Genomic DNA, 15,000 nt, shown 5'->3' with positions numbered 1-15,000 from the left:
GAGCTCGAAAAGGATGGGTTATAGAAGGAAAAATAATGAAATAGAGAAAAAAGTAAGAAAGTACGGAGGAGGAGGCATGATAGACGACTAGGAGGAGGAGGAGGACGGGATGACTGAGGAGACTAGGAGGAGGAGGAGCGGAGCTGGAGGCTCTTGCTGTATATGGCTTGGGTCCTGAGGGTATAAGCATGAGGTGAGGGGCTGGAGGAGCCCGGCCGACGCTCCTCTCCATGCAGCAGCAGGTCAGGCCTCGAGAAGAATGACTGATGCCCCCAGTGTTCTGAGCTCAGTCGCACATCACCAGGCGATATGATATCTTCTATTGTCAGTTAATCTCGATAGTGGCTTCTTGGGTAATCAAGACAACGCCAGTATTAGCAGTGTTGGTTGGCTCTGATGGTAGGAATATCGCTCGCTGGACAGCGTTCACAGCCAAGGTATCATGTTCGCTCCAACAAAAAATCGCTGTTCCTTGATAACAATCTTGTCCAGCAGAGGATGACATCGACGCACTGGAACAGTACGGCAAGGAAAATAACTGCTTAGGTAATGGGGATCTCGCTAAATACCTCTCAATAACATGCCGGTGGAGGCAGGAGCATGCAATTGCAAGTATGTTTTACATGACAGACATGGAGACCGTATTTTGTCAGTCGTTGGGAAGGCGAGACAGCTACGCAGAATGAAAATGGAAGACGGATCCGACAGATAATTATCTAATCGACGATCAGGTCGAGTTATTACATCCAATGCGAGTGTGTGCAACAGGAGGAGGAGGGCTTCGAACCGTTGCTGGAGGGTGTCTGAAGCTTTCGGGAAGGAGGTTCGAATGCCATCTATGATGAGAGAATACGTTCATACATTTGCGGCGTAGTATTTATCGAGACAGTAATGTGGCTTGAGTAAATACTTTTGACTTATGTAACCCGGAAGGCAACATATCTATGAATGCATAACCGAGAGAGAGAGAAGGTCTTAACTGGATCAGAGGTTAAGTGAAGGAGTGAAGGACGAGTCAGCATAACTGGTTTGCTGGGGGAGTTTACATCTCATGTTATGAATGGCTGACGAGATGAGACGAATTTTAACACTTTGCGGTTAACTTTTAAGATAAGGTGATTATTTAACCATCTTGTTAAATGGAAAAGTATAGAGATCAAACTATCTAAAGGCTTGAGATTGAGTAAAATCTTGTCTGTTGGTGGGTTTGAATTGAAAATCAGATGTATATCACAACCCCTGAACGACCCAAGGAGGAGGAGGATTATTATCATCTTCAAAATTGATGAAATAACGAAAAATCACCCTCCTGAAGGCCTCAGTAAATGGGAGTACATGGAAGAGCCAGATAACAGAAGACCTGATGGTCTTTGACGAGGTTATCTGCTGGAAGTGGAGTGCATAGGAAAGCCTAATAACAGAAGACCTGATGGTCTGTGACGGGGTAATCTGTCACGAGAGGATTGCAAAGGAAAGCCAAATAACAAAGGACCTGTTGGTGTATGTCGAGGTGCTAGAGGAATACATGGAATTACATGGAAGAGCTACACGAGAGAAGACCTGATGGGCGATGACGAGGTCATCTCTCAGAGGACAATAACACTACACTCCAAAGCTATATAGATGGAGACAGGATAGTAAAGCAGAAGGCTCCTCTTCACCCACCACTACTCCCTTAAGCAGAAGAAAGAGGCTCTTACCTCCTTGAAGGGTCAGGTTGGAGGAAATGCGGCCCTTAAATGCTTCAAGGGTTTAGAGTCGAAGTGGATTTTTATGTAAACAAGCCTGAAGTCGAGTTTAAGGAGACAGGAGCTAAATTTTCCTTTTAGATAAGAAAAAGAAAAAATGGAACCTCGGATAGAAGGATTTGCTTCACATAGAACCAGTTAAATAGGAGAGTTGAAAGAGTAATGGGTTGGTGTAAAAGGTCTGAAACTCGGCGAGAAAGGTTGAGGAAGAAAAGAGGCTAGAAAGAATAAGATATGCAGGAAGGACGAAGGGAGAGGCGAAAATAACAGGAGTGGATACTACAATTCCGTGCTGGAAGGTGATCAGCCATGGTTTAGGCAGAGGAGACTAGATTTATTTAGAAACTTGGAAAACAGTTAATTCAAAAGGTTGACGGTGCTATATGATCCTTGGCTTGAGGAGTATTCCAATGAGCTACTGAGGAACGGATTATATGGAGCCAGACGAACTGGAGTGAAGGGAGTGGTCCTGTCTCATTGGCCTTGGGGAAGCGAAGCTGAGGTCGACTGGCGACTAATAAGCGAAACTTGGCTGGGCTAGTGTTGGGTTGAGGAAACGGGGCCTGAGAGGCGGCAGATGTGGAGGGTAATCTTGGTCCGACGGGAAATAAGTGACGGAAATAATCTCCTCTGCCAAGGAAATATTTAGGAAAGTAATCCGCTCCAAGGGGCAAAGGGCTACGGGAAATGATCTTGCCTATTACTTAGCGATAAGGGAAAGGTCGACTGGCTATTCTAAAGGCGAGTCTCTTGCACAAGTAATGAGTAAGGGAAATGGATCGTCCTTAGATGCGTCCACATATATATGTATGTATATATGTATGTATGTATGTATATATGCATGCATGTATGTACTTCAGAGGAATTGAAATTGCAATAGACCATTCGGTCCTTTCGAAATGCACGTGTTTATGTGCATGTATATATATATATATATATATATATATATATATATATATATATATATATATATATATATATATATATATATATTCTTCCTGTGTCTTCTAAGTGCTCATATATTAACTTCTCGTGTCTTTTGCGTATATCTTTTTTCTTTTTATAAACATACACACACACACACATATATACATTGGTTGGTTCACCTATGTGATGCATAGTCATTCGTCTAGTTATCAGTAACCTTAAGTGTCTCCCACGTTCGCGTTACCCCCACCTTAAAAAACCCTTGTAACTACCTCTTATTTGCTCTGCTGCTCATAGCAGCTGCAGAACACAGTGACGACCTCATACTGTAAACCCCCTACACTTAAGTACCCCTCACGGTCACATCTCCCCCCCACCAGTAACTACCTGACGAAGCAGTCACTACCCCCAGTCAGTAATTACCCCTCCCATTAACTCCTTCATGTCCTAATTATCCCCCGACAATAATTAGCTCACCTTTTAAGTACCACACACACACTAACTACCACACACTCACAAAAACGTAACACTTGCCATCTACTTTGCAGTCATGTTCCACGTCACCACTCGAAGTCATGCCCTTACATACTTCTCCTCTCTTTCCCCTGTGATCTGAGATATGTGTAATTTCGATACGTATCTTCACAAGTGCCTTTTTGACATAGGAGTTTTTCCAGTTGGTAACTTTACGACGTTGAGTCCTTAAGACACGTCTTAGTGACATGGCTCTGCGACAAATTCCTTTACGACATTCGTTCTTACTGCATGTGATTTTACGACATATCTCTTTACGGCATTGTTTTTACATGTGTGTGCATGTGTCGTTATGAAATGTGTCGTTACAACATACGTCCTAACAAAACGACATGTCTTTTTCATGTCGCTCTTCGACATGTGGCTTGAAGTGTCTTTATGACGTGTGTCTTTACGATAGGTCTGTACGACATGCGTTTTTGCGACATCTGTACGAAATGTGTCTTTACCACACAGGACAATACGACACATGAGAAAATCACAATGTCTTTACATGTGTTTTTTTGAGACATAAGTCTTTATAAGTCTTAGGTCAATGCTGAGCATCTAATGAGACTCAATATGTGTCTATATTTCCGCTTATGAGATACCGGATGCGCTCTCTCTCTCTCTCTCTCTCTCTCTCTCTCTCTCTCTCTCTCTCTCTCTCTCTCTCTCTCTCTCTCTCTCTCTTCATCTATCTCTATCTCTCGTGGCTGTTACGCACTGAGCCAGCACTTCTGTGGCTGTCAGGTTTCACATTTTTAACCTTTTTTTTCTATATATATATATATTTTTGCTTCTGCTTCACCCACGCCTGGGCTGCTGGTGTTCTTCAGTCTACGAATATATAGTTTCTCCATCCCACACACACACACACACACACACACACACACACACACACAACACTTGGTAACACGTAACTCACACGACTCATTTTTCTTAGCCCTAGATTTTCCTGCGGTAGGCGCTACGCTGTAACCTTAACCCTAGCCTTAGCCTAGTCGTAAAAAAAAAATCTCCTTGTACGTAATCATAAACACACTGTCGGAATCCCTTTATGATAATGATATCAGACATGAACTTCGAGGTGGATGGTGATCAAGACAGATGTCTTTCCTGACAGAGTGAAAGTCCATCAAAGAAGTGCAGACGAGTAGCATAGTCTACCAATGAACAGAAGAAAACGTGGTGGAATTCAACTCAGATTGTAAGCCAAAAAAAAAGCCATGAAATGATTAATCTGTATGACGCTGAATTAAAGCCCAGGAGGGAAAAATGATATAAATAGGAGTCATCATGAACAACTAGAATTCAAATAGAATACATTAATAAGACAATTCTGTCAGGCCGAAGAGTGAGTGGTATGATAATGAGAACTTTCACAGCAAGAGATGGTGAGGCAGTAGTGGAAAACATTCAATATAACTCAACATACGAAGGAAAATTTTGATACTGTTGTGTCCAATGGCCACCAAGCAAACAGGCGGAAATAAGAAAGACAGAATTCATCAAATTGAATGAGTGAAGCGCGACATTTAACATGTTTCGAGAGGTCAGTCTATACAGCCTCGAGGGAAGTGAAAATTACAAAGATAATCTACGTTTAGCAGCTGTTTGAGAGCATTAGGGGCAACTACGAGGCCTGAAAGCGTCTTGATAAGAAACATTGATGAAGTCGGCAATCATCTCAGATGATGATATGAAAGATATCACACTGGAGGAAGAAAATGGAAAAGATTATTCAGTGCGCTACCGAGCGACATACGAAACGTGGATGGGACAAGTTCAGTATGGAAGCGTTTAAAAAAAGGAACCTAAATTATTGGTCGAAACCCATCCGAGGTGAGGTCAGGGTTGACAGTTTTATGGTAAGTGAGAGAAACAGTATCTAGACTCAGGTAAGATGTACGGTGACCGCTACGCGCTAACCTGCCTATTGCCAGTACATATGTAAGACTCTCTCTCTCTCTCTCTCTCTCTCTCTCTCTCTCTCTCTCTCTCTCTCTCTCTCTCTCTCTCTCTCTCCCCCCGTAATACAAAAAGAGTAAACACAAGTAGCGCGACAGACCACATACGCACACACACACACACATTGCACGACATACGTACACACACACACACACACACACACACACACACCTGCAACGCGTCAGTAAACCCACACGCCTCCTACACGGACAACCCACAGACCTGCAACACGTTGCACCACACACATCTGCATCACGACACATCGCATACACCTGCAACACGACGCATCACACACACCTGCAACAGGAGAGTTACCACACACACACACACACACACTTGCAGAAGGACATACACCACACACACCTGCACCAGAACAGACATAACACACACCTGCAGTAGGACAGACACCACACACACCTGCAGTAGGACAGACATGACACACATCTGCATCACGACACATCACACACACACCTGTAATACGGCAGACACCACACACATCTACAGTAAGACAGACACACCATACACACCTGTAACACGACAGACATGACACACACCTGCAACAGAATAGACACCACACACACCTGCAGAAGGGCAGACACCACACACACACACACATACACACACACACACACACACCTGCAGAAGGGCAGACACCACACCACACACACATACACACCTGCAGAAGGGCAGACACCACACATCACACCTGCAGAAGGGCAGACACCACACACACACACACCTGCAGAAGGGCAGACACCACACCACACACACACACCTGCAGAAGGGCAGACACCACACACACACACACCTGCAGAAGGGCAGACACCACACACACACCTGCAGCAGGACAAACACCCTCACCTTTACAGCAGCAGCGTCGACGGTGAAGTTCTGCTGTGCGCCAACCTACCACCACGTGCGTGGGCCCCTTACGCAGTACCACACCTATAACGCCCCCCCTCCACAGCACCACTTCTGTAATACGCCCCTTCCACACCACCACCTCTATGATACGCCCCACCCCCCTTTTTTTTCCACAGCGTCACAGAAACAAGTCAAAAAGTTCGCCCTCCCCCTTCGTGAACACACGCGATAACGTATCACGCAGCCAATCACCGTCCTCCTCGTGGATGACGAGGTGGTGGTGGTCCAGCACAGCGCGAGAAACACAGCAAGGAGGGGGGGACCTCGGCACAGCACGGTAAACACAGCAGACCACAGCAGAGAGAGGAGAACAGCACACTCGGGGAGACAAGAACCAACTGATCCTAAGGAACAGCCGCGTTGGCTTTTATCCGACCCTCGCCTCCTGCCCGAGGCCAGACCCCAGACCACGCCCCAGGGTACAGGAGCCGGGTAGAGCCCTCAGCCCTCAACCAGACCCCCTCGGGCGCCCTCCGCCAGCCGGCCGTCCCTCCCCCGACAGTGAAAGATTTCTCGTTGGTGAAGGAGAGACCAGGGAACGTGGGGAGAGGAGCAGGAGGAGGGTGCGTGGGAACCACAGATGGGGGGGAGGTAGCCACTGTAGGAAGGTGTGTGTGTGTGTGTGTGTGTGTGTGTGTGTGTGTAACAACCTATTCGTAATTACCTGTTTACATTGTACGGGACGGAAGTTTATACGTGGGTGTTATTTTTTTTTGTTTATGTTTATGGTCTTTATTTATACGTGTGTGTGTGTGTGTGTGTGTGTGTGTGTGTGTGTGTGTGTGTGTGTCCCTATGCATGTATATCATAATGATAATATCATTGATTATGATAATAGATGACAACTAATGGTTTATTGAATCACTTATAGCCAGAGGTTTGGAAATAGCGAGAGAACGCGCCCCGCACACCGCTGGGCGGTAAAAAAGAAAAAGAAAAAAACTGGGATTAAATAGACCGTCTTTAGACAAACATTGGTTTGGCAGTCCACTGTTTATTGACGTTCTCAGTGGTTGGGATGGGCCTGTTTTTGTAGCGGTCTGTCCGAGCTCGGAGGGGCTCGATGCCCTTCTGTTGATGAACTGCAACTCGGGGACGAAGGCCCTCTTGTGGGCAGGAGGTGACGGTGGCGGGATTGGTGCAGTAGTTTCTTTTCAAGTTGCTGGATGAGGTTTAGGTCATGAATGAAGAGAATTGGGAGGGTCAGTGTGTTGAGTGCTTCTTATCAGGGGTATAAAGGGGGGGGAAGAAATGGTGATCTTGCATGCCCGCTCTTGCACCTCTTCTGGTAATCTCCGTTGAATGTTGGATAGGGAGGAAGAAGACAAGGCGGAGGAGGCGCAGTCGAATCGGAGTAAAATGAAAGTTATGTAGGTGTTCTTGAGTTTAGATGCAGGGAGTCTAAGTGTCTTGAGCCGGCGGAGAATGTAAAGAATAGGGCTGGAGGACTTGAGGATGGTGCTGATGTGTTCTTTCCAGCTTAGTTTATTGTTCACATTGACAAAGAGAAGTTTGGTGGACTTAACGACTTAGAGGAGGCTGGGACCTCGTGAGGCAGTATGGAGTGAGACAGTGGAGTGGGAGCGAGACTGATGAACATCGGGATAGTCTTAGGTCTGGGTGATGGTGACGTTGTTGGCAGTAGTCCAGTTCTGGAGGCTGGTAAGGATGCGGTAGAGGAAGATGTTTTGGGGAGAACTGTCGTCAAAGCTGAGGCCAGCGGTAGAGTAATCGACGTATTGCCACCAGTCAGGCGCATCCATCAGGGCATCAGTTATGAGGGTACGAAAGTGCAAGACCCCCAACTTCTGTCGTCAAAGCTGAGGCCAGTGGTAGAGTAATCGACGTACTGCCACCAGTCAGGCGCATCCATCAGGGCATCAGTTATCAGGGTACGAAAGTACAAGACCCCCATCTTTGTGACATGCGAGACGCCACAGGTGAGGGTCTGGAGAACGCGGAGGTAGTCCTTTAAAAGCGTATAGACTGACGATGTTCCCTGAGGACGTTCGCAAACTATAGAATGAGACTCCCTTGCAGTCCAGTGTTGATTTCGATAATGATAATTATGTAATAGTTGACTTTGTCTCAGGCTTTAGTGCAGTCACTGGAACTGCAAGCCACAGAGTTCTTGCGTCTCTCTACGTTGCGACAGATTGTCTTGGAAGCAGGCAAGGCAGTGGGTGGTAGAAGAGGTCTTCAGCTCAGAAAAGTGTTTGTCTATGTGTTGGAAATGTGTATGTATTATACGCGAACGTGTGTGAGTGTGTTGTTCATACATTTTTACTGTATGGGGAGGGTGACTTGCACTCGTGTGTTTGTGATTACTGTGTGCTGTTCGCGATTACTGTATTTGTGTGTTAAGGGGAGAGTTTTACTCCCTTGTTCCCCCTTATTTAGTCTTGTATATGCATGCGTATGTACTATGAGTTTACTCTTGTGTATGCATAAGTGCAGATATTCATACACAGAAACACACACAGCAATCTATGTCAGGTGCCCATTTATCATCCAACCCAGGTTTCGAACCTATGTGGGCCCATACTGATTCATGGTCAGCAGCGCTGACTGCTACGCCAAATAAATGTTTGCATGTGTGTGTGTGTGTGTGTGTGTGTGTGTGTGTGTGTGTGTGTGTGTGTAAGTAATCAGCAAATAGCAGTTTGAATCCACAGCTAAGTTTCAGGTTTACCTTGACCGCTTCATAAGCCTTGATTCGGCCCATCTTTTTTAGCTTGGTGTTCAGGGGGGAAGAGAAAAAAAAAAGATTTTGACAGGGGAAGATACAGCTGAGGATCAGAAAGTTAATTACAAAGCTGGTCGTGGATTTACTGAGCTGTATGGCTAGTTTGCTGGAAGTGTGTTTTTGGTGCCTTATTCATATACCCCAGACAGCTTGTGGATGAGGGTGCACATGTAGTGATTTTGTTGCCTGGTTTAGGGAGAATCATTAATTAATCTAAGTTAAGCTAACCGTTGGTCGTTACGAATATTGAGGGATGTCTAAACCCTCTCTTTCCCTGCCTTGAGGCTCTTTGGGAACCAGATGTGTACCATATCTCTTCTACTGGCGAACTCTTGGATATGTCTATGAAATGTGTCTTCATTGTCTTTAAGTTTCTGCCTCCATTTTTGTGATCCTTGCCTTAGGTGTGTACCATTTGGTGTTGTCTTAAGCAGTATAAGCTTTTCGTGTCGTGGCTTTTAATATGGGGGGGCATTTTTTTCTTTTTTTTGACGAACCGTAGGGCATTATTTTGTGCTCCTCTGTAACTTCAGCATGCCTACGTTGGAGGTGAGATGTGTGGGCATTTGGGACTAGGTCAGGATAGCGATGGCATGGCCTTCACTAGGTGTAATTTTTGCCTCTTCGGAAGGTGCCAGAACCTGTATTGTTGAGCGATAGTATGTCGCTTCCCATATATCACACCGATCCAGTTCGCTCTATCCCATACACGCCTTTCACCATTCACAGTGCACCTCCGGAGCGAATGTGGCATAGCGTCTGTGTCATTACGGTGGTGCCGGGTGTCACTGCCACCAGTCAGGGTGGGGGTTGGGGAGGTGGATAGGAAGAGGGGTTAGAGGAGGAGGAGGATGAAGAGGAGGAAGGGAGAGGGGGAGGGAAAGATTAGCATATCTTTATATCTGGAAACTCATCCTGGTTTGATTGATCCTTTGGAAGAAATACTGTCATCGTCTACATTTGGTCTCTGTCTGTCTCTCCGTCTCTGTCTGTTTCTCTGTCTCTTTCTATGTGTGTATTGATAACGTACATGTCTGTATGCAACTACCTGTTTCTACAGAACTGGAAAGGAATTCTACACTCGTGGGGCCCCATGTGTGAGTGTGTGTGTGGGTTGAGTTCAAGTCCCGCCTCTTTATTGGCTGGTAGTCAGCGACTGCCCTATGCCTTTGGGCTTTGTTCTTCTCATACATAAGAGTACCAGTCCTTCCGTGTAACATGGTGGTGTGAGACAGTGAGAGATAGTACACAGAAAGAGACAAACCATAGCGAGAGACAGTACGTTAAAAGAAGCATAATGTAAGACAGTACATCGGAAGAGACGGTCATAGTTTATGTGACAAAACAAATACATATAACGAGTGTAGATAATAGACTAAAAGAATATAACTAGAAGGATTGAAAGACAGAAACACAAGGAAAAAAATGGCAACAGAGATAGATCGATAAGAAGTAATGAAAGTAATTTCAGCCATTAGTAAGTTTAACGAGATTTATATTGAGGAAAAAATGGCAGAACGCGGTGTTTACACTGTCGTGGTGTGAATTCCAAGCTTATGATTTCTCAGCACAGGATTCGTCAAGCCGTTCCACTTGTTAGAACACAGGTATCTAGACCGCACAGGAACCTTTCACTGGAGCCTCCTGCATAGCCACCCCTTCCACCCCCTCCCTGGACGATTCTCCACCAGGAACCTCCGCAAAGGAACTCTACGTAACGGCCATAGATATGAATCGCCACAGGAACCTCTATCCCTTCCCTCATTCATCATCTGAGAAACCTCGAGCCAGAAGACCTTTCCCTATTCAGAAACTTCTCCAGGAATTCACAAGGTATCCCTCCACGCCTTTTCTTGGAAACCCCCAGGAATGTCTCGGAAAAAAACTCCCCCTCCCCCCGTCTTTCCCCTCCATACACGCCACCTCGACAACCCTGGAAGAAATGGTCCCTCAGGACCCTCAATAACGTCTTCTCCCAGAGACTCGAGTGATCAGCAGGATGCTTCCTTCACGCATCCTGCTCAAGGTAAACCTCCCCACAGCGGGATTCCCCTAAGATTCTACAAACCTCCGAAGGACACAAGACTCCTCATAGGCCGAGGAAAACTTCTGTGCAACCCCCTCATCCATCCTTCCTCACTTATCTCACTAAAAGAGTTCCATAAATCCATTCCCACTCACTCTATACTAGAAATCTCCAGGGATCCCTAGACGCGTCTCCACAAGTACCACTCCCTATAAACTCCCTGATGAATACCCTCACGCACACCCCGTGGAATCCCGTCGAATCCACTCCCATTCATAGGCTTCTCCACAAGGATCCAAGACGATTCCCTTTACCAGCACTTGTCGCAAGATTCCTTTTAAAGGATCCTCTCCTCCTTTACGACTCTTTCGACAAGCTCTTGCACGACTCATGTGTGGGAACCTTCGCACACCTCCCCCCTTCCCCACGCCTACTAACGAGCCCCACAAGGACGCCCCTGCGCCCACTACCCACAATACCTCTCCCTTGGGGCTTGCCTAGCCGGCAGGTCCTCCAAATGCAATCCTCCTCCTACCGTCGGTCCTCCACCCTCCCTAAGGCCACCGAACACCACACGCCCACTCCTGCCCCCAGCCTCGGCCCTCATGCTCCTCCTCCTCCTGTAGGCATTACCTGATGCCCTGGGAGAAAGGCGGGGGTGTTGGGGGGGATGTGTGCAAGACCGTGGGAGACACTGGGAGAGAACTGGCAACGTGGGGTAGAGACGTTGATAGTTACAGAGAGGAAGAAAGAAGAAGAAGAAGAAGTGAATATTAAGGAAACTGAGAGGGGGGAGGGCTTTTGATAAAGGATGAGAGGTTTTAGGAGAGAGAGAGAGAGAGAGAGAGAGAGAGAGAGAGAGAGAGAGAGAGAGAGCTATGATCCAGTAGTCTTTGTTTGAAACGGTTATGAGACACTACCGAACGCGGAAATAATAAAGTAAAAAATGAAAAGAAAAAAGGAAAACGACTCACATGATATAGCCTTTAAGAGGCTTTTGAGTAGAGGAAGGAATGAGAGGCAGTGGATGACGGACAAACACCAGATTATGATTTTTCATCCACCTCTCTCTCTCTCTCTCTCTCTCTCTCTCTCTCTCTCTCTCTCTCTCTCTCTCTCTCTCTCTCTCTCTCTCTCTCCTCTCCTCTCTTCGCAACGACGACGAGAGATAAGAACGCTATAGGAGAGACAACAGGGTATGTAATGAGAATCCATTACGGTAATGGTCAAGCAAATGGGAGAGAACAGAAAACATTTGAACGAGAGGATGATCAGCAACGTTGGAATTCTCAAAATCTTAATCGGTCAAGATGGTCATGTTAAAGAAAACGGACGACCAGATAACTACAACTATAAAGAGGTGAGGATGAATATGGAACTTCCGTGTTGGAATATAATGCTTAGGTAATGAGATATAAGAGTTGTAGAGGACTGAAATACAGTGTGCCCATTAACTCTATGACACGATTGAAATTTTGGTAATATTTCCTTCGGTTTTTTTTTTAATTTTTGGGGGGATGACGAATTCTAGGTTATATTTTTGAATTAGTAGAGTGTGTGTATGTGTGTATGTGTGTGTGTGTGTGTGTGTACACACCCTCTCAGTTAACAGAATAAATGAGATAAATGAATTACCCATGTATTCAGCGTCTCTACCATTCAGTGAAAGAAAATGTGTTGCCTTGTGACTGAATGCGCTTGGCGTATCGGCGCCGAGGTATTAATTGAACAAGTTCAAACAGAATTTTGTGGAATTTGATCCGTTAGTTATTCCGGCATCGAGGGAAAAAAAATATATATAAATAAAATGAACAATACAGTTGGCCAGCATGCACGAGTGGGCTGTCGTTGGCAGGGGAAACCATTGCTTCGTTAGCCGAGGCTTCGAATAGGGTGAGGCTTCAAATTGGAGTGAGGGGAGGGACCAAGAGTTTCGTGCAGGGTAAGCTCCAGACTCGTGAAGCTTTTAGGAGGTTCAAAGTTCAAGCAGGTTTAGTTTTAGATCTTGGAGCTTTTGAAACGTCTGAGGGTTGAACCTTCAACTAGTAAGAGAAAGTTGCAGACAAGTGGTATTTCTGGTAGGCGAAGCCTGTGGCAGATGTAGCTTTGACCATATAAAACTTCAGGTAATTACAGTTCCAGGGGAAGCGAAGCTTCGGACACGTGAAGCCATACTTAAGAAGAAATTGCTATGTAAAATTTCAGAGCAGCACTGCATCTGAAAGGCTTCAGAAAGGTTAGATCCTGACTGTCATATGCCGGGGGGGGGTTAGATCCTAGCTGTCATATGCCAGGTGGTGTTAGATTCTCATTCATATGTACGTTGGTTTTAGGTCCCATATCCACTTATACACTGCTATGCAGCGTTGAGCTTCAGCTAGAATAGGTTTTAGAGAAGGTGTTCTACTTAAAGACCAAAAGAAGCCTTTGGAATTGGTATGATAACATTAGGGCTTCCAGGTTATAGAATTAGATACTACTTAATGGCCAAAAGAAGCTTTTTGATATCATTACTTAGGACTCCATTTTTGCTATACCTGAAAATCCCCAATAAACATCGTAACTCAGATATTAGATGTGATTTTATCATCAGGAATACATGATATTTACCTTCCCATTGTTTTTAACTACATGTGATTACTTCAGTAAGTAATTAGTTTGTTACTAAGTTACATTTAACCTTAGCTCTAATTACGACTGATATCAACATTTTCCAATCACTTTGGTAAATCAAGATACATTTAAATAGCATGTGACTATATGGACTATATTGTATTTGTTCTTATAATTACGTTTTGATATCATGTGACTATATGGACTATATTGTATTTGTTCTTATAATTACGTTTTGATATCATCTGTTACCATAAGGATGACTTCCAGTGCAATGAGTTATCAGCATTGGCATAACATGTTATATCAAAGTCTTTAAGATAACATTTTAGGGCATAGATCATAAAGGTGAGAATCCACAACGGTTAGATACAGAAAAGGTCTTACTGTGCTGAAGTTCCTTTGCGTGAGTTCTTAGTGTAAGGCTCCCATATACTGCAAAGGAATAAATAGAAGACATCAGTATACGCACATACATACGCCTCACACACACACACACACAAACACACAAACACACACACACACACACACACACACACACACACACAGAGAACAGCCAGAGGATACAGCATGATATTATACAAGAAACTCGTAAAAAAGATATATAGAAGAACTTTTATAGTATATGGATGGCGGATGAATGGAGTGATGTAAGTTACGAAGCTGTGGTTGTGGAAGTAGTTCATAGTAGTAGTTCAGAAAGTCGTGTGATACAGAATGTTACAAAGATATGGGCTACACGAGTGTACAGCTCCCTCTCTGTACAGCACAAGTACCAAATTACAGAAAGTTGATGATAACACACACACACACACACACACACACACACACACACACACTCTCTCTCTCTCTCTCTCTCTCTCTCTCTCTCTCTCTCTCTCTCTCTCTCTCTCTCTCTCTCTCTCTTCTCTGACCCATTCACATGTTGGTAATGTTCAAAAAGAAACAGTAACATAACTGGGGGAGTACAGACAATATTGTATTACTTTGATATTATTCATTTGAAATGTTAATGTTGTCTCATTCAACAATACTCACTGAAGATACATTATGACTTATGATTACGCTATTGAGATTATGGACAAGCGAATAAGTGTATATCCCTAACAACCAATCCAGTGCATTTGGAAGTAACAACAAGCAGTGATTTACGAGTGCAATATTGTGTTAATAACCATATTCTCATGGTCGAAGCTCTCGCTTGCTCACAGGTGTACTCAGTCCTTACTGAGGACTGCAAACGGTAACAGACAACTGGGTCCTTTCGAGGTTGTTTGTGATAGCAAAAGCGATAAACACACACACACACACACACACACACACACACACACACACACACACACACACACACACACACCGTGTGGAGGGGATAAAGCAGCAGACGGATGAATAAGTAGTGCCTGTGGACTTTTAAGTAACTAGAGAGGCGTTACATGAAGCGATGTGTTCATTTAGTCTTAACTTTAGGCGTGTTGATGGCATTACTTTTGCCTACTCTTGCAGGTGTGGTAGATCCGTACGTCAGTTTTGTC

General features: G+C 44.9%; 1 protein-coding gene across 5 annotated transcripts in view; it reads right to left on the bottom strand.

Moving 5' to 3' along the window:
• Positions 1-15,000, bottom strand: part of twz (BTB/POZ domain-containing protein twz) — a 197,728-nt gene that overhangs the window by 69,131 nt on the left and 113,597 nt on the right. For 2 of the 5 annotated variants that reach the window (XM_071670603.1, XM_071670612.1), the window contains one exon: positions 13,856-13,903. The exons of 2 other annotated variants lie outside the window; for them this stretch is intronic. In XM_071670603.1, coding sequence (XP_071526704.1) covers positions 13,856-13,903 — 48 coding nt within the window. Of the gene's footprint in view, positions 1-6,020; positions 6,423-13,855; positions 13,904-15,000 lie in introns of those variants that run through there. One more of the 5 variants, XM_071670641.1, reaches the window with a different exon arrangement.

Source organism: Panulirus ornatus, chromosome 2 (assembly GCF_036320965.1).
Source record: "Panulirus ornatus isolate Po-2019 chromosome 2, ASM3632096v1, whole genome shotgun sequence".
NCBI lineage: Eukaryota > Metazoa > Arthropoda > Malacostraca > Decapoda > Palinuridae > Panulirus > Panulirus ornatus.
This window is presented reverse-complemented; position numbering and strand designations above follow the sequence as displayed.